The sequence below is a fragment of the Rutidosis leptorrhynchoides genome, chromosome 2 (genome assembly GCF_046630445.1).
Source record: "Rutidosis leptorrhynchoides isolate AG116_Rl617_1_P2 chromosome 2, CSIRO_AGI_Rlap_v1, whole genome shotgun sequence".
Taxonomy (NCBI): domain Eukaryota; kingdom Viridiplantae; phylum Streptophyta; class Magnoliopsida; order Asterales; family Asteraceae; genus Rutidosis; species Rutidosis leptorrhynchoides.
The window spans coordinates 568,822,996-568,848,478 of NC_092334.1; the positions used below are offsets into that span (position 1 = coordinate 568,822,996).

General features: G+C 32.7%; 2 protein-coding genes across 2 annotated transcripts in view; one reads left to right on the plus strand and one right to left on the minus strand.

The window, feature by feature from the left end:
• The window catches only part of LOC139889804 (serine/threonine-protein phosphatase 7 long form homolog), a 33,319-nt gene extending 15,045 nt beyond the window's left edge, over positions 1-18,274 (minus strand). The window contains exons 1-2 of the mRNA XM_071872732.1: positions 18,237-18,274; positions 17,324-17,695 (exon numbers count right to left, since the gene is read on the minus strand). Of these exons, the coding sequence (XP_071728833.1) occupies positions 17,324-17,695; positions 18,237-18,274 (410 nt within the window). The remainder of the gene's footprint in view (positions 1-17,323; positions 17,696-18,236) is intronic.
• Positions 18,275-21,116: 2,842 nt separating this feature from the next.
• LOC139893173 (actin-like) lies at positions 21,117-24,326 on the plus strand. Its single transcript, XM_071876324.1, has 5 exons — positions 21,117-21,194; positions 21,690-21,759; positions 21,829-22,222; positions 22,834-23,447; positions 24,059-24,326. The coding sequence occupies exons 2-5, from the start codon at positions 21,700-21,702 to the stop codon at positions 24,122-24,124; spliced, it is 1,134 nt and encodes a 377-aa protein (XP_071732425.1). The 5' UTR covers positions 21,117-21,194; positions 21,690-21,699; the 3' UTR covers positions 24,125-24,326.
• The last annotated feature ends 1,157 nt before the right edge of the window (positions 24,327-25,483 follow it).

Sequence of the window (25,483 nt, forward strand, 5' to 3'; positions counted from 1 at the left end):
GCACCATGGTATACATTTAAACCTATAGTGTCGCGGGGTTCCGGCTCTTCTACTAATAATCCCCCCGACTTATATCCACACCGAGATATTCACCAATCAAAGTAATAAAAATACCACCTCCTATTATGCTATGTGGACGCATCCCCCGAACCATAGCTGATAAATAATAACCCACACAATATGGTATACTTACAGCGCTGTGTGGGTCTCGAATACACATATGGTAAAACAAATCTTGTTCATTTACCTTTTCTTTGTTTTTACCCCTTTGTGTAATCGAATTAGCTAAAAACCTATGTATTACTCTTAATTCGGCTCTATCTATATCCAAATAAGAGTAGTTTCCCCCTTTGAAACGGTGATGGCTTGTCATTTGACTCCACACACCGTGTGTATCAAAATTCTCATCTATCTTTCTACCGTTTAGTATCAATCCTCTACAATCGGCAGACGCTAACTCCTCAGGCGTATATATACGTAAAGCCTGAGCCATGTCCAGTAAAGACATGTGGCGCATCGAACCGCCTAACAAAAATCTAATAAAAGAACGATCGGTTAAACTAGCTACCCGATCATTCAACTCTATACTACATAACAACTCTTCACACCATACTTTATATACAGGTCTGCGTATGGTGAATAAACATATCCAGTCATTAAAAGAAGAATTACCATACCTCTGTACCAGTAATTCCCTAATTGGCCCGGCCAATTCTACAGCTTCCAAGGGTCCCCATTCTATGACCCTCGGTACCTCAACAACCTTGGAATGAAGAGTATGCAAACCCCGTTGATATTTTGGATAATCTATCCAAAGTCTGTCAAATCTCAGGTTCGGGTGCAACTGTTCCAAGTGCATATCTGAAAAGGTCATGACTGGATGAGGTACATCCTGCTTGTAGTAGTTATCTACCTCCTGTTGTTCCAAGTTCTCAGCAGGAGCATGGCGGGCTTGGGATGAAGATTCACCCCTTTCATTCTGCAAAACACATCAAACACAAATTTTGTGCATCCAAATATGCATTAGTGTCAGCAAAATCATCAATCAAAATAATTACAATGACATTATCAATTTATATCAAACTTAAGCTTATTTTCACATTTTTATCAAATCTACACTTTTTCAAATAAGCATATACGAAAATTTTCACCAAGTTCATAAGCATTCAACTCAAATAACATGTCAAAATAATCATTACTAGCAAATAAACAAGTCTCAAATGGCATTATCTTTCAAAAATCAAGTTCATGAATTTTGGACTTGAAAAAGTCCACTTTAATTCTCAAAATCATGTTTAGGCTCAAAGTTTGGATCATTTAACTACCTAGACATGTTACACTACTCAATTTAGCAACAATTCATGACAAAAATCGGCCATAACCTGTTTATATCAAAAAGCCCCAAATTGCTCAAGAACACAAACCCTAGATTATTCAAAATTTGAAGTTTAAGGCTTCTAATCATGTTAAACAGCATCAATCTAGGTTATACAAGCATAATACATAAACAATTTAAGTCTAATTACACTAGAAAGCATCAAAATCAAATTGGGGAAAAATCGCTCAAGAACACTAAAATTCGAATTAAATGGTGTTTAGGTGTAGAAATTTACCGTTTTTCTTGAGTAGTTCTTAGATATCATCCTTCTCAACATGATTTTAGCAAAAAATTTGGTGATTAACTGTTAAAAATTGAGATTTTTGGGGGTGATTTTCGTGGGTTTTCGCAGTATTTTTCGGGTGTTTATGCAGTGTGTTTGTGTGTGGGAGCTGATCAGTTCGTGTGCAGCTCTTATTTTTTTTTTCTGTAATCCGGTCTCTCCGCGACTCGCGGAGATTTACCCTCCAAACTCCGCGAGTCGCGGAGTTTGGTTTTTTTTTTTTTTTTTTTTTTTTTTTTTTATATCATTAACTTATTAAAACAATTAAGTAATTAATTTTAAAATTTTGTTTCCCTTATTATTTAGGACGAGGTCGTTTCGGATCGATGTCCTAGTCCGTCCTTCGACAAAATTTTAAAATTTGTCTTTTTTGTAGCGATTGTTTTAAAAGCTAAGATTTTTGGGTTTTTTCAATGTTTTTGGCATACTTTAAATTAATAAGATTAAAAATAATGATAATAAAAGTTCTCGTCCCTCCTTCGGGTAAAGCAATTTCGGTTCAAAGACCTAGTCTTCAACTTACGACGAATTTTAAAAATCATATTTTTAACTTAATGAGATAAAGTAAATTTTTGTTTTTAAATTCACACAACTTAAATATAAAATTCAAAATTAAAAATTAAAAATTCAAACCAAACTTAATTTAAAAATTCATATTATAAATTCACACCAAACTTATATTAATTTTTCAAATATTTACAATTTTTAAAAATATTGTTTTTACAAAGTTTACAATATTAATTTAAGATTTAAATATTAATTTTAAAAATAAAATTAAAAATCTTTTTGTCTTTTTATCCCACTTTAATCAATCAAATATTATCAAAAATATGCGCCCCTCTTTTCGGTAAAGTAATTTCGGTTCCAAGACCTAATTTAACTCATGACGAATTTTTGAAATATTATGGGTTGATTGATTAAAGATATTTATACCTTAAGAATAAACGTTAAATTTCGCAGTGATGTAATAAATTTTTGAAGGATATCAATAATTTCGGTCGCCAAACCTAATTTTATTTAATACCAATTTAATACTTTTTAGCGAACAAATTAGCGTTTATTATCAAAAGGTTAAAAATAAAAATAAAAATAAAAACTGTACAGACATACCTGTGAAATAGATTTCTTAGTTATATGATCTATTATATTCATAAGATAGTCGATTTAATTGGTTTTCCATGGCTGCATAGGCGTAACCTCGAGCATTCATTGTCTTTTCTTCTAAACATATGAACGGTCCGTCTCTGCATAAAGTAACAAATTCGGTATTTGAATAAGTTTGATTATTTGAACATTTACCTCCATGGGACCATTTTCCGCATTTGTGACATCGTTCTAGGTGTCGTGCTCTTCTTTTCGCTGCGGATTTTGATTTTCCTTTACCAAATTGTAACTTATTATCTTCGCATCTGGATCCTTTTCTAACTCCGTCCATTCTTTCTCTGATTACTGATACTATTTCACTCGGTAGTATGTCATTATTTCTTTTAGTGATCAAAGCGTGTAGCATTAGACCATGGTTTAGTTCACAGGCAGTCTTCATTTCGTAAAAACCTAAAAAAATAAAAATTCAGAATGGGGGGAGAAGACTAGTTCTTTAGGGTCTGCTAGGGAAAGACCATACGTGTTCCATTTTCGAGAACTACACGAAAACAGACAATCTAACTCTAACAGAAATACATATTATCCTTTAAAGACTTGATTCTCCCCACACTTAGTTAGCTGTGGTGTCGAAATTGTGAGTAACTTCGTTGTCGACTTCCATCGGACCATGTATGTAATGTTTAACTCTGTGACCATTAACTTTAAATTCAATCCCATTTGAATTCATCAATTCTATCGTTCCGTATGGGAAAACTCTTTTGACTATGAATGGTCCAGACCATCTTGATTTCAATTTTCCAGGAAATAGCTTGAATCGTGAATTGAAAAGAAGAACTCTGTCTCCTTCTTTAAATTCTTTTGAACTTCTGATTCTTTTATCATGCCATTTCTTCGTTCTTTCTTTATAGATTAACGAATTTTCGTATGCTTCATGTCTTAATTCTTCTAATTCGTTTAGTTGACTTAATCGTAGACGTCCGGCTTCATGTAAATCAAGATTACATGTCTTCAAAGCCCAAAATGATTTGTGTTCAATTTCTACTGGAAGATGACATGCTTTTCCATAAACAAGTCTAAAAGGTGTGGTTCCAATTGGAGTTTTGTAGGCTGTTCTAAAAGCCCAGAGTGCATCCTCCAATTTAATGGACCATTCCTTTGGATTTGATCCTACGGTTTTCTCTAGAATACGTTTTAAAGCTCGGTTTGTATTTTCAACTTGTCCACTTGTTTGTAGATGATATGCGGTGGAGATTTTATGAGTTACTCCATATCTTTTAAGAACTTTCTCAAGTTGATTATTACAGAAATGAGTACCCCGATCACTTATTAAAGCTTTCGGTGTTCCAAACCTTGCAAAAAGACGTTTTAAAAAGTTGACTACAACTCGTGCATCGTTAGTTGGGAGAGCTTGTGCTTCCGCCCATTTAGATACATAATCAATGGCTACGAGTATATATAAATTATTATGAGATTTTGGAAATGGACCCATAAAGTCAATACCCCAAATGTCAAATACTTCACATATTTGGATGACATTTTGTGGCATTTCATCACGTTGACTTATTCTTCCGGCCCTTTGACATGCATCACAGGATTTGCAAAGAAGGTGTGCGTCTTTGTAAATTGTAGGCCAATAGAATCCAGCTTCATAAACTTTTCTTGCTGTTAGTTGAGGCCCATAATGCCCTCCTGTTGGTCCTGTGTGACAATGGTTTAAAATTTTACTAGCTTCATCTCCAAATACGCATCGGCGTATTATTCCATCGGGACAACTTTTAAACAGATGTGGATCTTCCCAGAAATAGTGTTTTATATCACTGAAGAATTTCTTTCGTCTTTGGTACGATAATCCTTTTTCAAGGAATCCACAAACTAAGTAGTTTGCATAGTCTGCAAACCATGGGATTTCTTTATAATCTATCTTCAATAGATATTCATCAGGAAAGTTGTCTTGTATGGCCGATTCATTCAGAACTTCTAATTCGGGATTTTCAAGACGAGAAAGATGATCAGCGGCGAGATTTTCTGCTCCTCTTTTATCTCGGATTTCAATATCAAACTCTTGTAAGAGTAAGATCCAACGGATTAATCTTGGTTTAGCATCTTGTTTTGAAAATAGGTATCTAAGAGCAGAATGGTCGGTATAGACCACCGTTTTTGCTAGAACTAGATATGATCGAAATTTGTCAAAAGCAAAGACAATAGCAAGGAGTTCTTTTTCAGTAGTTGTATAGTTCGTTTGTGCTCCTTGTAATGTCTTACTAGCATAATATATAGGTTGAAATCGTTTTTCAATCCTTTGTCCTAAAACGGCTCCCATTGCAAAATCACTTGCATCGCACATTAGTTCAAATGGTAGATTCCAATTTGGTGTTATCATGATCGGCGCATTAGTGAGTTTTTCTTTAAGAATATTAAAAGATTTGATACATTCATCTGAAAAGATGAATGGCGCATCCTTTTCTAGGAGTTTATTCATAGGAGTGGCAATTTTAGAAAAATCTTTTATGAAACGTCGGTAAAAACCGGCATGCCCTAGAAAACTCCTAACTCCTCTAACATTTGTGGGATGTGGAAGTTTAGCAATTACATCTACTTTAGCTCTATCCACTTCAATTCCTTCTTTTGAAATTTTATGTCCAAGAACGATGCCTTCTTTAACCATGAAATGGAATTTCTCCCAATTAAGTACTAGATTTGATTTTTCGCATCTAATTAGCATTCGTTCCAGATTAACTAGACATGATTTAAATGTATCACCGAAGACTGAAAAGTCATCCATGAATACTTCCATGCATTCTTCTATCATGTCGTGAAAAATTGCCATCATACACCTTTGAAAGGTTGCAGGGGCGTTACAAAGTCCAAATGGCATGCGTTTGTAAGCAAAAGTACCATAAGGGCACGTGAATGTGGTTTTCTCTTGATCTTCGGGTGCTATTGGAATTTGAAAATATCCGGAAAATCCATCTAGAAAACAATAGTAACTATTTCCGGCTAATCTTTCCAACATTTGATCTATGAAAGGTAAGGGAAAGTGATCTTTTCTGGTGGCGTCATTTAATTTTCTATAATCAATACATACACGCCATCCTGTTACAGTCCTAGTAGGAATAAGCTCATTTTTCTCATTTGTGATGACAGTCATGCCACCCTTCTTAGGCACGCATTGAACTGGGCTTACCCATGGACTATCAGAAATTGGATATATTAAACCTGCATCTAGCAGTTTAATAATCTCTTTCTTAACTACATCTTGCATATTAGGATTTAGTCTTCGTTGGCGTTGCACATACGTTTTATGACCTTCTTCCATAAGGATTTTATGTGTGCAATACGAAGGACTTATTCCTTTAATATCATGAATCTTCCATGCAATGGCTGGTTTATGAGCTTTCAACACAGAAATGAGTTGTGATTTCTCATTTTCAGTAAGAGAAGACGATATTATTACAGGTAATTCAGATTCACCATGTAAATAAGCGTATTCCAAATGGTTTGGAAGTGGCTTTAACTCTAATTTCGGAGGTTCTTCTATCGATGATTTATATCGATATCTGTCTTCTTCTTTTAGCATTTGAATTTCTTCTGTTGTTGGTTCATATCCATTAGCTATAAGTGTAGCTAACATTTCAGCTTCATCAATTGGTTCATTTCCTTCTCCTAAAGAACATTCTCCTGTTCCTTGTAATTCTGGAAATTCTTCTAATAATTCCGCATGTGCATCTATAGTTTGAATATAATAACATGTATCATCTGCAGATTGTGGTTGTTGCATTGCTCTATCAACTGAAAAGGTAACACTCTCATCCTCTATACTTAGGGTCAGTTTCTTACCGAACACGTCTATCATTGCTTTAGCCGTGTTTAAGAATGGTCTTCCTAGTATGAGAGGAACTTGAGAATCTTCTTCCATGTCCAGAACAACAAAATCTACTGGAAATACTAAAGTACCAACTTTAACTAGCATGTTCTCCATTATCCCTCTAGGATATTTTATTGATCTATCGGCTAGTTGTATGCTTATTCTGGTTGGTTTCAATTCTCCAAGGTCTAGTTTAGCGTATAGTGAATACGGCATTAGATTTATACTAGCACCTAAATCTGCTAATGCTTCTATTGAACTAAGACTACCCAGAAAACATGGAATTGTGAAACTTCCTGGATCAGATAGTTTTTCTGGTATCTTATTCAACAGCACTGCTGAACAATTAGCATTCATAGTAACAGCCGAGAGTTCTTCCATTTTCTTTCTATTCGTGATTAGATCTTTCAAGAATTTAGCATATCTTGGCATTCCTGAAATTACATCAATGAAAGGAAGATTTACATTTATCTGTTTAAACATATCCAAGAATTTGGATTGCTCGGCTTCAAGTTTTTCCTTCTTCATTTTACTCGGATAAGGAAGTGGTGGTTGGTATGGTTTAACATAAGGTTTATTCTTAACTGTGTTATCTTCATTAACCTTTTCAACTACCGGTTCTTTTTCCTTATCTTGATCAGGTTGTGGTTCTTGTGTAGTAGGAATAGTTTCATCAGAAGTTACAGGTATTTCAGGTGGTTTAAGTGTTGTACCACTTCTTGTGGTAATAGCTTTAGCTGTTTCATTCCGGGGGTTAGCATTTGTATCGCTAGGTAGACTTCCCGGTTTTCTTTCACCTATTAACCTTGCTAGGTTACTTACTTCTTGTTCCAGATTTTGAATAGAAGCTTGTTGATTTCTAAATGCTTGAGCATTTTGTTCATTGGTTTGTTTTTGAGATGTGAAAAACTGCGTTTGAGTTTCAACTAGCTTCGTCATCATATCTTCTAAATTTGGCTTTTTATCATCGGTTTGTTGTGGTGGTTTGTTTTGAAAATTCGGTCTTTGCTGATTATAAGTATTATTGGATACTTGTTGATTGCTAGGACCTTGTTGGTTATTGTATGGAATATTTCGGTTATAATTCTGGTTTTGATTGTAAATCGGTCTTGGCGGTTGATAATTATTCTGATAATTATTTCCAGGCCTTTGGTTTATGTATGAAATATTCTCTCTTTGTTCCATTGTTAATTCAATACTGAGACAATCTTTTGTCAAATGTGGTCCTCCACACTGCTCACAACTAATTCGTATAGCATGAATATCTTTAGTCATCTTTTCCATTCGTCTCTCGAAAGCATCTATCTTTGCTGAAATGGAATCTAAGTCATGGCTAGAATCGGCTCTAGCTGCTTTAGATGATCTAATGATATCTTTTTCTTGGTGCCACTCATGTGAGTGGGAAGCAGTGTTATCAATAATTTTGTAAGCATCAGTTTCGGTTTTCTTCATAATAGAACCACCAGCTGCTATATCTATGTCTTTTCTTGTAGTGATGTCGCATCCTCGGTAGAATATTTGTACTATTTGACAGGTGTCTAAGCCATGTTGCGGACATCCTCTTAATAACTTTCCATATCTTGTCCACGCCTCATATAGAGTTTCATTTGGCTTCTGTGTGAACGTAACAATTTCTGCTTGAAGTCTTACGGCTTTAGATGCGGGAAAAAATTGTTTAAGAAATTTGTCAACTAAAACATCCCATGTATCGATCGCCCCTTCAGGTAATGATTCCAACCAATCTTTGGCTTCTCCCTTTAAAGTCCAGGGAAATAACATGAGATATATCTGTTCATCCTCCACTTCTCGTATTTTAAATAGTGTGCAGATTCTATTAAAGGTACGTAGATGTTCATTTGGATCTTCCTTCGGCGCACCACTAAATTGGCATTGATTAGTCACCATGTGTAGAATTTGTCCTTTGATTTCATAATCTGGCGCATTAATGTCTGGATGAGTAATTGCGTGACCTTGGCCAGTGCGTTTAGCTCTCATTCGGTCTTCCATACTTAAAGGTTCCAGATTCTCCATAATTGAATTTGTTGAATCGGTATCACTAGATGATTCTGATTTAATAGTTCGTTCCTCAACAATCTCTGTTTGAATGATTGGTGGTTCCGGAGGAAAGTTTAATGGTTCAGGATCTATGAACCGTTCCTGAATATTTTCTGGATTCTCAATTGTGAGGTTTGTTTCAAAAACTGGATTATCGGAAATTTGAACTGAAGTACTTGGTCGATTGGATGACGATTCTAAAGAAAAATCAACGGCGGTTATATTTGTTAAACGATGTCTTGATCGAGTTACAGGTGGTGAACGTACAAAAGGTGATGAACGTCTTGCTCGGTGCATTCACTGAATATCCTATTAGTTTTAAAAAGGAAAGAAAAATTATAATAAGTTATCCAATCAATAGACTTTTCTGATTTTGCCCACGTTTCGAATAGCCAAAAGATGCAGCAGAGGGGCAGGATTCGTTTGGTCTCAATATAATTGAGGACTGTTTGGCTCCAATAACCCGGTCCACGTACAAATCCAACTATTACTACGAACCAGAAAATTTTGATGTCTATTAATTTAACCACTTAAAATAAATTTTCGTAATTTTTAGAAATTTAGATAAGAAGTAGAAAAAATTCTAAGTCCTAAAACTAGAATAGCGAGAAATAAGAGAGAAAAAGAGTTTGTCGATAAAGGTTGAAAAAGAAAAAATGGTTGAAAAATAAAAGACGACGGAAAAATAAAAGAAACTTATAAAAACTTAAAAATACTTTACTAACCTAACCTTATTACTACAACTAACTTAAAATTATAATCGCAAATTGAAATTACTAATTGGAATGATAATTGATACATAGTAAAAGGTCTAAAAATATTAAAGCTTACAAGGAAAAACTAAATCCCAAATGAAAATAACTTAAAAAGAAACTAAAACTTAAAAAGGCGTCGCAAAATTCTAAAGCACCTAAATCTTAGTCTAAAGAAAAAGCACTTAAGGAATTCTACGGCAAAGCCTAAAAATCTAGGAGTAAAAATAATTATAGCAAAAACTAATTTTAAAATTAATTATGAGCTAAAAATACAAATATTACGCTACAACGATTAAAAAGGTACAAAATATAAAAATGTACAAAAAGTTGTAAAAAGTACAATTTTTATAAAAATATTATTTTTATATTATTTATTTTATAAAATTACTAATTTTACAATTTAATAAAACTAATTAAACTAAAATATATAAATAAAAAGTAAAAGTAAAAATAAAACTAATAATAATAATAATAATAATTAAGTTTTAATAATAATAATAATAAATTAAAACCCGTAATCAATGCTTGATTAGGGTTTTTGTCCGTGTGTCAGAAACCCTCCGCGAGTCGCGGCAAATAAAGAAGAAATCCCCGCGAGTCGCGGGGATCCAGAATTCAGTTGACAGGTTTTACTTTTTACGCGTTTTTCTTTATTTTTTTTTTTTATTTTTTTTTTATTTTATGTTTTCTGTTTTTAATTTAAATAAACGATTTTAAAATAAAACTTATATTTTTATAAACTAAAATAGAAATAAAGAAACTTATAAAACTTAAATATTTACAAAATCTTAAAAATACATATATTTTTGTTTTTCTTTTTTTATTTTTGAATAATTAAAACGTATTTTTACAAAAGCGAATTTTTAATAAAAGTAACTAAAAATCCTTTTTTTTTTTTATATTAGCGTTGCGCTTCCGGCGTTTAAATGTTATTTCCCCGGCAGCGGCGCCAAAAATACTTGATGTCAAAGCAGAGGGGTATAAAATACTATTAAATTTTAGCAGAAAATACTATTAAATACGATACAATTTTACACAAGATATTTATTTATTTATAGAATGGATATACTTAAACCTTGCTACAACACTTATAGGCAGTGTACCTAATCGTACAGTAGTGTAGTTTTTAGTAAGTCCGGTTCGTTCCACAGGGAAATCTTTAAACAAAGCTCAACGCTATATTAGTTTACTTTTATAAAAATACAAATATATATATAAGTGATATTATTATTATAAAGGGGGGTTTTTACCGTTTAATGACCGGTTTGTCAATTTTAAAACTTTAGTCGCAGTTAAAACCTAATGTAAAATAAATACAAGACTTTAAATTAAAGCGTAAAGTAAATAACGATAATGAAATTGCGAATAATAAAAATGCGATAAAATAAAATTGCGATAATTAAAAAGTACGATAATTAAAAGTGCGATTAAATAACAATAAATAAAAGTGCGATAATTAGAAGTGCAATTAAATATAAAATAAAGGAAATTAAATATGAAATAAAAGAATTATGCTTATTTAAACTTCCGTAATCATGATGTTTGACGTGTTGATTTTAGTTTTATGCCCTTGGGTTAATTGTCCTTTGTCCTGGATTATTCAATATGTCCGTCTGGTTTTTGTCCATAACAATCCATCAGTCATAAATATAAATTGCAAGTGTCCTTGACAAATTATTATTATACCCGAAGTTAAATATTCCAACTAATTGGGGATTCGAATTGTAACAAGGTTTTAATACTTTGTTTAATGAATACACCAGGTTATCGACTGCGTGTAAACCAAGGTTTTACTACTTTGTTAACAATTACACCAATTATCCTTGAATGTAATTTCACCCCTGTTTTAATTATTCTAGTGGCTATTAATCCATTCCCGTGTCCGGTTAAATGAACGATTATTCGTACATATAAATACCCCGCCCATCGTGTCCGATCGAGTGTATATGGTAATTTATAGGGACGCCCAATTGTAAATCTTTATATTAACATTAACAAACTTTCATTTAGTTAAACAAATATAAAGCCCATTAATAGCCCATAGTCTAGTTTCCACAAGTGTCGTTCTTTTGTCCAAACCCCAATTATGGTACAAAGCCCAATTACCCAATTTTAGTAATTAGCCCAACATCATGATTACTTCGTTTTAAATAAGCATAATAATAACTTAGCTACGAGACATTAATATAAAAAGGTTGAACATAACTTACAATGATTAAAAATAGCGTAGCGTTACACGGACAGAATTTCGACTTACACCCTTACAACATTCGCTAACATACCCTTATTATTAGAATTATAATTAAAATTAAAATATAAATTATAAATATAAATATATTTACGTATGAAGAGGAAGAAAAAAAGATGATCATATTTGATCAGAATTCGGTTGGCTTTATAGCCAGACTTGATTTTTGGGGCTCCGCGACTCGCGGCAAAATGCCCTTAAAACTCCGCGAGTCGCGGAGATATATTTACAGCTCACACCCTTGGAGTTTCTTGCTGCCGACGGTTTTTAATATATATATATAATATATAATTAATTAATATAATTAATTATATATTATATTATATTTATATACATAGTTAACTTGTAATTTTTAGTCCGTTGCGTCGAGCGTTAAGAGTTGACTCTAGTCCCGGTTCCGGTTTTTCGAACGTCCTTGCGTACAATTTAATATCTTGTACTTTGCGTTTTGAATCTTGTACTTCTGTAATTTCGAGACGTTTCTTATCAATAATTGGAACCTTTTTGATTGTCTTTTGTACTTTTGAGCTTTTTGGTCGTTTGCGTCTTCAATTCGTCGAATCTGTCTTTTGTCTTCACCTTTTATTATTTAAACGAATATCACTTGTAAATAGAACAATTGCAACTAAAAGCTTGTCTTTCTTGAGGAATAATGCTATGAAATATATGTTCGTTTTTAGCATTATCAGAACGTAAAGGCTTCCCAACAATTTTATAAAACCGCCATCCAAAGTGGCGTAAGAGTTTTTATCAATGAACTTAATGGTAAGTTTCATCCTTAAACGGAGGATGCGAAGAACTGTGATCCAAACACTCTGTAGAGTAATGCGAAAATTTGATAAAATCAATCAAAGGAGTTTTGAAAATGATTTAAACGTTTGATGTGACAACATAAACGGAACGAAGTTCTTAGTAATTTAAAAGTATGTACAATGTGTACCATTTTATATAAAATAATCTGACTTAATTAAACAACTCAATAAAGGTGTGGTTTTAAAATAATTTTGAAGGTATAATTTAGTGTGTACTAATCAAAATAGGTTAAGGTAAACTTATTCATTTGAATCTATACGTACATATACGATTTTATAAATTGTATACATGACAAAATATTTCATTACTTCTATTCGCCCATAAATCCGTGAGAACCACCCAATTAAACAAAAGTGTAAAACTCCCGATGATAAACAGAGTATCTGTATTTCAGAGGTTACAAGTTGAAGTAAGATTGTGAAAGATCGAGTAAATGACCTGAATCGTCGTGCGACATTTGACCAACAAATGTTACGAGGTCATGAAAACCAATGAGTTAAATGTTGTTTTGACTATTATCAGGACATAAGTCCTTGGGCCAAAACTGTTCCCGAGCGAAGCTGTTGCTAACAAGTGAGTTATGAAAGGATAGAGCATGAGATAGATAATCTGGTTAAACCGAGATTCTCGTATATCAACAAATAAGATAATGAATATTTTCCCTACCCATGTAATACATCGGAACTTCTAAATGAGTAGTGTAAAAAATTTCTTTGACTCGCTTTCTATTCCTCATGTCACAATATTGGGACTTCTTTATGAATTAACGTAATATAATCACGTTGGCCTGACGCCATTATATTTCACTAATTCATAGTTCCATTCCAATAGCACTACATGAGGTCAGGACACGCGATCAACCTCGAATTTTCACACAATTTCTCTAAAATAATTTCTTAAACAATGTGCTAAGGATAGCACAAGAGACAAAACATCATAAGTAACGAATAGGAGTAACGATGACATCGAAATGTCTTCGAAGTACCAAAAATCTCTGAAAGTCAAGAATGACATTTTCTGGTTAAAAATCAAAGCATACAGGCACAACGGCAAAAGACACGTAATATAACAAAAGTGTTATATACCTAAACATAATAGCTGACATTGAAATGTCGAGCATTTAGAAGTCAAGAATGACATCTCACGTAATATAACTCAAACATTATATACATAACCATAATAGATGACATAGAAATGTCTAGAATTTCAGAAGTCAAGAATGACATCCCTCAGTTTCACTTTCTGAGGTGTTCTTATAATGATAAACTCGCATGAGTCGAAGAATACGTTTAAATCAGAATGGGAGTTCCTCCCGGATTCAGAACATAACCAGATGTATGTATGATAACAATATACATACTAATACGATACAAATAATCATATATAACAATACATTATAGGCCGGGCTGTAGACTAGACTCACTAATGCACCCTATTGACTCGGGTAACGACATCAATGCAGCCTAATTCCCTACAACCAGAGCTCTGATACCAACTGAAACGACCCATCAAAGTACACTTGACGACCATCGTTATCTTGGTCCCACAGCTTGATCATAACTCTATATAAATTTAATAAATAACCTTGCATTCTTTATTTAAAAATGATTTCCTATAAAGGAAACCTATCAAAATATGTAAGTTTAGAAAAACCATAATTTATTACTTAACCAAAAGTTGACCAAAACAAAGTCAACAGCATCCACTATTAAATGTATCAAAAGAGAATGCAAGTTATTGTTTAACAAAAGCTGCCATCATAAATATGCAGACTCTCTAAGCACAGCGGAAGCAATCAATCATAAACCTGAGAATAAAACATGCGAGTAACTGTCAACAAAAATGTTGAGTGAATTATAGGTTTAATATTGCAAACAATATTTAATTTAAACCGTAAAAATTTATGCTTGAAAACATAAAAACTCCTTTTTGGACCACAAAATTATATGCTAGAAAATATATAAAAACATTATTCTATTTACCGTGAGCCACCTGGTAACCACTTAACCATTTATTTACCCTTGCCAAACACAATAAATAATATACACCGAACAAGTGTATCTACAACAAATTACGAAGTACTAAACATTCCGATTATAAATTGCTAGCGCGACTAGCTCGAAATGGGGTTGTCAAACCCGATAGATCTATCCGTAAGATTCGCGTTCACTAGTAGAAACCAGTGATTACAGTTACCAGACTAGGGAATATTTTTGTTCAACTCACAATGAATAATTTAAACCAACTTCCACTTGTGTCCAAAATATAAAATAAATTGCATGTATTCTCATCCCAAAAGATTTAAAATAGAAAATGGGACTATAACTCACCTTAATAGCAAACGAAGTAACCACAAAAATATGCAAACAGCAAATGAATTAAAGTGATCAGGAATGATCACAACGCCGACCTATAAATAAAGAAGGTCGATATAAATAACTAATTTAGGTCAAGTCTTAGTATGATAGCTATTGTACATGTTGCAAGTAGTCATAGAACAATACTCAACATGCATCGGTTTGATCGGAACAGCGTACGGACACACACTTTCTATTTTTAGAAAGTTTCTATTTTTAGCAGGTTTCCATTTTTGGAAAGTTTCTATTTTTGGAAAGTTTCTATTTTTGGAAAGTTTCTATTTTAGGAAAGTTTCTATTTTTGGAAAGTTTCCAAATTTAGAAAGTTTCTATTTTTAGAAAGTTTTAAGTTAGGAAAGTTTCCTTATTTAGAAATTCAACAAAAGTCAACTGAAAGTCAAAGTCAACTGAAAGTCAACTCAAAAGTCAACCTTGGTCAAACATAGTCAACGTTAATTTTAAAAGTGTAAGTTGTAATAATAATGTAAGTTATAATGTTTATTAAAGTTAAATATGTCTAATTATATCATAACATAAGTTTAATTAAAATAAAATGAATTATTAAAGTTAATATAAGTTTAAATGATATAATTAATATAACATAAGTATTTAATTAATTAATTAAATATTAGTCATAATATAAGTATTATTAATTAATAATAAATTTTAAATCATATCCTAAGTATTATTAATTAATAATAAATTATTAATCATATCATAAGTTTCTAATTATAATTATTAAATCATAAATATTTAATAATTAAATTATAATTAAATAATAACTAAGCCTTATAATAATTAAATAATTAATTAATCTTTATTATAAGTCTTATAATAATAATCTTATAATATAAGTTTAATACTTATCATAAGTATTTTCCATTAATAATAAAAGTATTATTAATCATAAGTTTAATTAAAATGTTAATTAAATCATAAGTAATAATTAAATGATATAATAAATATATATCATAAGTCTTAAATTATAATAATTACTTTTTATATCATAAGTAATTAAATGATAATGAAATTCATTATTTATATCATAAGTTTAATAATTAATCACAAGTTTTAAATCAAAAGTTCATCGGGTCGTATCTTGAGCCCCACGTGTCGGTTTTCGGCGAGCCTTACATATATCTCCGCCTAATCAAACCACCCGACACTTCGGTACACTCAAGAACACACCAAGAACAGCCCAAAAGTCGTGGTGATCAGCCAAGACATCACTTGAAACTTTAATTCAATCAAAATCGTGTTTTAGACGCAACGGGTGATACGTGACTCGGATTTCGATGACCCGAACATGAAAGTTCATTCCATCATCAATCCTAACACACTAGTACACCCTAAAGACTCCAAAAATGATCACAAAGTTGGACTATACCTGTACCAATTCATGTTCACATTTTAATTCCAACAAAACACCATTTTAACCATAACTAGAGCTCCGAGAATCAAAATGACATGAATCCAAAGTCTAAAATTAATGTCTTGATGAGAGGAACTCATCTAGACACTTTAATTTCACTTTTATAACAGTTACATAATCAGAAATTAATGAAAAATCTGCTGTCCCAAATTAATCAAACCGAAAACATATATAATCGAGCATTTCTACGCATACAATCAACAATACAATAACATATAAGCATCATACTATCAATATAACATCAAAATACCGAAAAATAAAGAAAAAATTGAAAAGCTAGGGTTAGTGTTTATACCCAAATCGAGAAATGAAAAGTATGAGCGTGTAGAGGAGAACGAGAGCAATCCGTTGATGTTAAAAGCCCCTTGATCCAAGCTCTAGATGATGATCAATTGAAAATGATGATGGTGAGAAAAGTGGCGGCCAAAAAAGGGAGGAGAAAGAAGAAAGGAAATTTTGAGAGAAAATAATAAGAATGAAATAAAATGATGTGTAAATGGAATTTATCAAAAAAAAAATTAAATCTAAACCTCCCCCATAAAGGATGTCCGGTTTTCCATGGGTAGGGTGGGCCCCCTTTTGGCCCAAAATTGATAAATGACTAATTGCTTGTGGCCCGAACGCCCGATCGAAGCCCGAAACGCGAAAACGCTACTACGCGATTGATTTTTCGGAGAGATAACAACTACACGACGGATAAAATATATAAACACTATATATAATCATATGACATTAAAATATCATATTTAAAATAATTAGGACTTAAAAATCCCAAAAGCTCGACCGTTGGTTTGAAAATCGAAAAGATTCGCCGGATAGAAATCCGCGACACGTAGAAACGTACAATTTAAGATATGAATACAAATATTCATATAACACATAATAGTTAATATATTATTACAAAAATAATAATATAGGTCATAGAAATGACGTGGCACGAATAACAGTTAACGGTCGTTAAATAATTAACGGTAAAAGATAACGGAAAAAGTAGGGTCGTGACATGATGGATGGAATTCGTTCATACACCCACTGTTGTACTAAAAGTAGCGCACCATTAATGGCCTTGAGATCATAGTTTGTGGCTGCTTTACAAAAATTTCTATAAAGATGTGCGAGAACCGCACTACCCCAACTTATACGTCTATCTGGACTCAAGTCAAGTATGGTATGCAAGAAACTCAAAGGGACATCGTACGCATTAGAATCAGAAAATAGAACGCCGCCCATCAGAGCTAAAATGTATACTCTAGCCCGCTGTTGGTGAGACTCGATAGTGTCTCCAACATTTTCTGCCAACTCTGCCATTAAAACAGAAAGTAATATCCTCCCTTTATGTATACTCCTATCACCAATAGCCTCGGTGGCGATCCCTAAGCAGGTAACGACAAACGGTATCCAATCCCTATCATTTGTTTCATACCAAATACCGGATACAACATCCCCGTCTATTGGTAAACCCCATAAAACCTGAACGTCTTGCAACGTTACAGTTGCTTCTCCTATATATATTAATATGGATTATATATATATAAATTCGAATTTATATATATTTAAATATAATTCTAATATATATAAATATATATATATATATATATATATATATATATATATATATATATATATAAATTGATTTTATATATATTAATATATGTATATATATATATATTATTTTAATAAGGAATATCTAATAATATATATATATATATATATATATATATATATATATATATATATATATATTATATACTTGACTAAATTAATGATATATATTACGAATATATAATAATATATATACTTTACTAAATTAATAAGGAATATATATATATATATATATATATATATATATATATATATATATATATATATATATATATATATATATATATATATATATATATATATTAAAATAAATAATTAATATATATAAGGTAATGATTTTATACCAATCGGTAAATGAAACGTATGCGTCTCCGGGCGCCATCTTTCAACCACAGCAGTAACAAGTGACCAATCGAGTTTTTGTTTACCCAATTTACAAACTAAACCTAACCCCACATTATCAAGATACACCTGCACCCTCTCATCAATTGTTTAGTTTTGTAGCCCTGAAATATGCTGCCAAAAGCTCAGATCAGATCTTCTTGGTTTGATCAACACGTCCTCGTCAAGCTTCTTTGTAAAAATTTCATATGATCTATGATTCATTTCCTCTTGGAAAAACAATAAAGAACTATCAATCGGCTCCGATCTAGCACGTATTTAGTTCATTTGAGCCATTTTTTTTGTTGAAAATCAAAGAGATTTTCGATTTTTTTTTATTTGATTGGGAATGTGATTTGTGTGTGAGAGCCGAAGTATCAGACTTCGGATTTATACAGACCCAAAACCAAAGTTTGAAACTTCGGTTTCCACGTGGCGGCTTCGGATTCGCGAGTTTTGTTTTTAACGGATTATGGTTAATAATTGGGATAAGTTTACAATAAATGTGGTAGCTGAAATTTAAAGCAAAATCGAAGTTTGGAACTTCGGTTTTGACATGTTGCCAGTCCAGTCATATAGTCAACATAGTAAACGAATAAAGCACTAAAATCGAAGTTTCAAACTTCGGATTTGGCAAAACCGAAGTTTGGAACTTCGGTTTTACCATTTTCGTAATGATTGTAAAATTTCCATTTTTGCAAGTGACTTAAATAAAATTACTATTTAAAAAAAAATCTCATCATATCAGTATTTATTTATATTTAATCATCCTAAATAAAAAATTAACACATAGAAACCATTGTACTGAATCAGATAATAGATAACAGATGTTTCAGCGCTTTATACATAGAAGCCGTCGTATTTAATCAGATAATGATAGTAATATATGAGTAATTACACACACATACACATGTATATATTTTGGTAACGAGTAACCTCTATTTGAACACACACATTGACTCCCCGTAGCAAGTAAACTTCGAACATCAAAAACTCATGCGTCACTCCCATGAGCCCCATGTCAGCTAAACACCTTTCACTCTAAAATCTCAAATTAGGTTCAAGAGGACGTTGTCAATGATTAAAATTGAGACATACAATTTCACTATGAGTCATGATTAGGGGTGTTCAAAATATCCGAATCCGAAATCCGAATCCGAATTATCCGAAATCCGAATCCGAAAATATCCGAAAAATCGGATATCCGAAAATTCGGATATCCGAAAATCGGATATCCGAAAATCGGATATCCGAAAATCGGATATCCGATTTTTCGGATTCGGATGGAGTTTTCAAAATTTTCGGATATTCGGATATCCGAATATCCGAATATCCGAAATTTCGAAAAGAATCCGAAAAAATCCGAAAATTATTTGAAAATTATCCGAAATATTCGAAAACTATCTGAAATATCCGAAATATCTGAAAAATATCCAAATTATCCGAAAATATTGGAAGTTCTTAAAAAATATCGGATATTCGGATAATCCGATATCCGAATCCGAAATTTCGGATATCCGAAATTTTGGATTCGGATTTCGGATGGGGTTTTTCACTATCCGAATTTTCGGATATCCGAAAATTCGGATATCCGAATTTCGGATATCCGAAAATGAACACCCCTAGTCATGATAGTCAATTGGGTAATGCCCAAATAGTTTATATATAATAACGAACTATTAAATTAGTGGTCCACTTTCTTAGGAATAAAAATTCCTAAAAGAAAAAAACATTCGGAAAGAAAAGGAAAAAATGACTTCAAGATGACAAAAAGAAAAATATTAAAAGGAAAAGAAAAAAAGAACATTATAATGACATCAACATCAGAGAAAAAAATAATATAATGGCTATTAAAAATAATATAATGACTGCTATACTTATGAGAATAGTAAAAACCTCCACCATAATTAATACTACGTATATTGGTTAACTGTTCATTTATAAAAATTAAAAGTAGTTAATAGTGAATAATAAATGAGTATGTGAGGTATAATTTGAATTGTGGCGAGGAAGAGTGAGAGCGAGAATCATATCATTCGATAATTTTTCTTAAGGTATATATTGACGCTAAACCTATGAAGGATATTATGTTACAATGCCATTCTAATGATGGTGAACATATGAAGGATATTATGCAATGTGATTCTAATGATAGTGAACTTATTGAGTCATCTCTTGACTGCAATTCACGAGCAGTCAGCCTAAATGTAACCAATTATGTGCTTGAGGTGGTGAAATGACTCGCAAATCGCTCTCAAGAGATGCACGCACCGAGTGCCTGTCGCAACCCGATAGAAAATCGCCCCTCATAAGCTAAAGCAGTGGACTAACAGAGTATCTCCAGGTTAAAAACTAAAACCATGGTAAAAGATATTAGTTAGTCACTTCCTTATGTTTATACAAGACTAATACTTTATTTCTCTATACGATCCGGGATAGGGTGTTGCAAACTCCCTCACCTAAACTTCTAACATTTTCGTCATGCCAAAACATAATCAATATCCAAAATCCATACTCCACAAGATGTATGAGCATAATCAGTACCCAAAATCCATACTCTATGGGCTGCCGCTGCTATTAATTTAACTAATTTTTATTATGCATATATTTTCTTGTTTTTTTAAAGTGAAAAATAAATAAAATCAAAAATAATATATTTATTTAATTATTTCATATATATATATAAAAAATAAGATGAATGAGTGGAGAGCCGGAACGAGACATGGGCCCGTGACAACCGAGACGTGTAATCCACCTCGTACATCAAATAAATCTACGGTCTAGATCAAATCTCATTCTTCATATAACTCTCTCTTTCATTTCTCACTTCTCTCCCTCTCTCTCAGTCACACACACCCCCCCTTCTTCTCAATTCTCATATCTCCTCCATTTTTTCAGCCATTTTTCTAGGGTTTCATCAGGTACTAGTATATTTCTTCATTTCATTTTTGCTCTAATTTACTAATATTGTTAACTATTTATATTATTTATTAATAACTATTCATACATTGTTGCATCGAATTCATTTCCCCCTATTTCTTTATATGTCATTTTTTTTTTTTTAAATTTTGTGTTGATACTTTGCTAAGTGGTTATATCCATATTCTTTATAGATTTTTTTTTTCTGTAGATATAAAAAGTATTTGTGATTGCATAAATACAGTAATTCGAAAAACAAGTATGTTAAGTTGTTTTCGCAAAATGTTGAGCTTTTTACAATTTTTATTAGCTATGGAAGTTGATAACATTTATAAGCCGTTATTAATAACCTTATAGCTTTTTGAACTTTTACTAAGTCAATAATTTCATAAATAAGTTAATCTAAACGCGTCTTCAACCTTATTTTAGTGAAGATGTAGTACATTATTATTGTAACATTAAATGTGATATGTGGATGTATGTTTTTGATTACATAGATATAATAAGATGGCAGAAAATGATGACATTCAGCCACTCGTGTGCGATAATGGAACCGGAATGGTTAAGGTATATATTATATATGGATATGAATATAATATTTGATTGATACTGAACGGTTTTTTGTGATAATTGCAGGCTGGATTTGCAGGAGATGATGCACCAAGAGCTGTGTTTCCAAGTATCGTTGGGCGTCCACGTCACACGGGTGTGATGGTTGGAATGGGTCAAAAAGACGCTTACGTTGGCGACGAGGCGCAATCAAAAAGAGGTATTTTAACATTGAAGTACCCGATCGAACACGGTATCGTTAGTAACTGGGATGACATGGAGAAGATCTGGCATCACACTTTTTACAATGAGCTTCGTGTTGCTCCAGAAGAGCATCCTGTTCTTTTGACCGAAGCTCCATTGAATCCGAAAGCAAATCGTGAGAAGATGACTCAGATTATGTTTGAGACATTCAATACCCCTGCTATGTATGTGGCTATTCAGGCTGTGCTGTCTTTGTATGCCAGTGGTCGTACTACTGGTAAGTGTTCATTTATGACCTAATAGAAAAATGTGATATGTTTATGTTTATGGAAAGATCTTGAATCTGCTTGTCTAACCCTTATTGTGTAGACAAATAAACTTATATTGTGTAGATCGCTGAGGATTCTATATTTTGTTTGTAAAGGTTATTGATATACAAGTATATATCAAGTTGCCAGTTGGTAGATTTGGGCTTTTATTAGGCTTGTAACTGTTGTAAAAAACCCCGATTACTCATTTTTAAGAAAAGACACATCTGATTTTCCAAAACCCGTTTAATTAATCAGTCAACGTTGGTTAATGGGTTAAAATCGTATTTGTTGGTCAAAATTGGTTAAAATCAAAATTGATAAACATTTTAATATGAATTAAACTAGGATTTTAGTATTTTTTAAAAAAATGAACAATTATGTTTATGTTTATGTTTTTAGAGAATTATTATGTTAAAGTGTATGTTTATGATTTTCTTTTATAATTACATACATAATTTTGAAATTTATTAGTTAAATGTATAAAAGTGCAAACTGATTAATTTTGCAAACATCATCTTTAATTTGTTACTCTGTATAACCTATCTAATCTCTGTATTTGTTTTATCGTGTGGTGCAGGTATTGTTTTGGATTCAGGGGACGGTGTGAGTCACACAGTTCCAATCTACGAAGGGTACGCACTCCCACACGCTATCCTACGTCTCGACTTAGCCGGGCGCGACCTAACCGATGCGTTAATGAAAATCCTAACCGAGCGTGGGTACATGTTCACCACAACCGCAGAACGAGAAATCGTTCGAGACATGAAGGAAAAGTTAGCTTACATCGCCCTCGACTACGAACAAGAGCTCGAAATTTCCAACACCGGTTCAACCATCGAGAAAAATTACGAGCTACCCGATGGCCAGGTCATCACTATCGGTGCTGAACGGTTCAGGTGCCCCGAAGTTTTGTTCCAACCGTCTATGATTGGTATGGAAGCCGCGGGTATTCACGAGACGACGTATAATTCGATTATGAAGTGTGATGTTGATATCAGGAAAGATTTGTATGGTAATATTGTTTTAAGTGGTGGGTCCACTATGTTTCCTGGTATTGCTGATAGGATGAGTAAGGAAATTACGGCTTTAGCCCCGAGTAGTATGAAGATTAAGGTTGTTGCACCTCCTGAAAGGAAGTATAGTGTTTGGATTGGTGGGTCGATCCTTGCGTCTCTTAGCACGTTCCAGCAGGTTTGGTTTTTATATATTATTGAAAATCCATAATTGGGTAATGGGTTAAATGGTTAATTTAGATATGGGTTTGACTGGATCAGATTGAGTTGACCCAAAAAAAAAAAGAAAAATTTCATCCAAGGTTTTGTATTATTTGTACATAATTAGGTGTCAAATTATCTTGTTCTTTTTATTGGGCAAAAAAGCGGGAGATAAAGTTAAATAGAAGACCTACGTCGTCTGATTGAAAGATCCAAACGATCTTTAGTTATAAGTTATAACCATTGACCTGGACCCTAAGACTTACCAAAACCATTGAAACATTGTGCAAATATGTTAACTTTTTTACTGACTTAAGTACAGTATTAAAAGTAGAACTATTAGTAGGTTTATTTGTTAAAAATACAAAATTTCCAACTTTCTATCGCTTGACCTGACCTATTTTCTTTGTAAATACAGTACCTTTTTGAATTTTACGCGTTAGAGATAACACATATCCTGAATTGCCCATTTATAAGTACATGTGATGAGTTTTGAAATTTTAGACAGACAAAATAAATAAAGATCGTCTGTTGTTTATTTTATTGTTAATCTTGAAAGATTTCTAATATTGGTTGCGGTAAATGCAGATGTGGATCGCGAAGGCCGAGTATGATGAGTCTGGTCCATCAATTGTGCATAGAAAATGTTTCTGATTTTGTGCATTTCAAATGCTGTTTGAAGATACACAGCTTGCAACATCTACTTTTATTAAATTTCATTTTCGTTTTCTTTTTTATGTTGTTTCAATTCGGTACCGACATTGAGAGCTCACAGAGATGATTGATGTATGTTCCCACAATTCTTTAATTTTAATCTCATTTTAGCTTATATATCAAGTCTTGTTTTTCTTATTTCCTTTTCAGTATTTCTACCTAAAATATGATAACATTATAGCTGAATTCGTTAACTTGAGTTTAAATCCCAGTTGGTACAATCTCTCTATTTGCAAAGGAAAAAGGAATCTAGTTGTAATGATTGTGACATTGCTTTAAGATACCATGATGAAAAAGTGTTGCATTATGCTTAAAGCTTTAATAAAATGATGGACATATTGTTGTGTAGTTGCCAGCATCACTGTTTAAATTAATTAAAAGTTATGCCAACTGATTGGTTCTTTATAATCTTTACAACTGCTATCTATCAGATCCAAACTGTATGTTAATGGGAATTAAATGGAGATGGTGGACACCATGATTCTGATATTTGACTTCTTTATAAGTTCAACCTTGTTAAGGGTATGTTTGACAAAACTAGTTGGTAGTTTTTAGGTAGTAGCTGTTACGTGTTAGCTGGTAGCTATAGATGGGCAAAAAAACCGGATCGAGATCCGATCCGGTGACCCGATCCGGAACCGGATCCAAGCAAAACCGGACACAGCAAAAACCGGATCCGGATCCGAGATCCGATCCGGTTCCACCCGGATCCAGTTTTTCAAGAAAACCGGATTTTTTCCGGATATAAACCGGATTTTATCCGATCCGGTTTGGATCCGGATCCGGATCCGATCCGGTTTTCAAAAAACTAGCCGTTTTTTTTTTTTTTTTTTTTTTTTTTTTTTTTTTTTGCAGTTTCAGCCAATTTTTGCAGTTTTTTGAGTTTTTTTTTTTTACCATTTTAACCCCACAAAGTCCATTATAAATACATGGTAATGCCTTGGTTGAAAATGCACCAACAAACATTCTCATATTTATTTCTAAATCACTAAATATTCTCTAATCTCTAGTCTAATTATCCCATAATGGATAATTCACAAGCTTCCGTTTCCGGTTCCGCTTCCGTTGGAACATCTTCACAAGGCTACACTACGGCCGATATTGATTACAAAAAAGAAACAAAGCGAAAAGGGGACGTTTGGTCCAAATTCGAGTTGTGTGTAATGAAGGATGGTGCGGAAAAAGCTCGTTGTACACAATGTATGAAGTTCATGGGTGTTTCGGGTAATACAACGTTAAGAAAACATCTTGACAAAAGTTGTAGTGCAAGGCAAGACCCGAGACAACAAACAATGCGGG

Bases quoted from the DNA above. Each gene is read 5' to 3' on its own strand.
- LOC139893173 (XM_071876324.1), top strand. From the start codon at position 21,700: ATGGCAGAAAATGATGACATTCAGCCACTCGTGTGCGATAATGGAACC. The intron at 21,760-21,828 runs GTATATATTATA...TGATAATTGCAG, and splicing joins ATGGAACCGGAATGGTTAAG to GCTGGATTTGCAGGAGATGA. The intron at 22,223-22,833 runs GTAAGTGTTCAT...CGTGTGGTGCAG, and splicing joins TGCCAGTGGTCGTACTACTG to GTATTGTTTTGGATTCAGGG.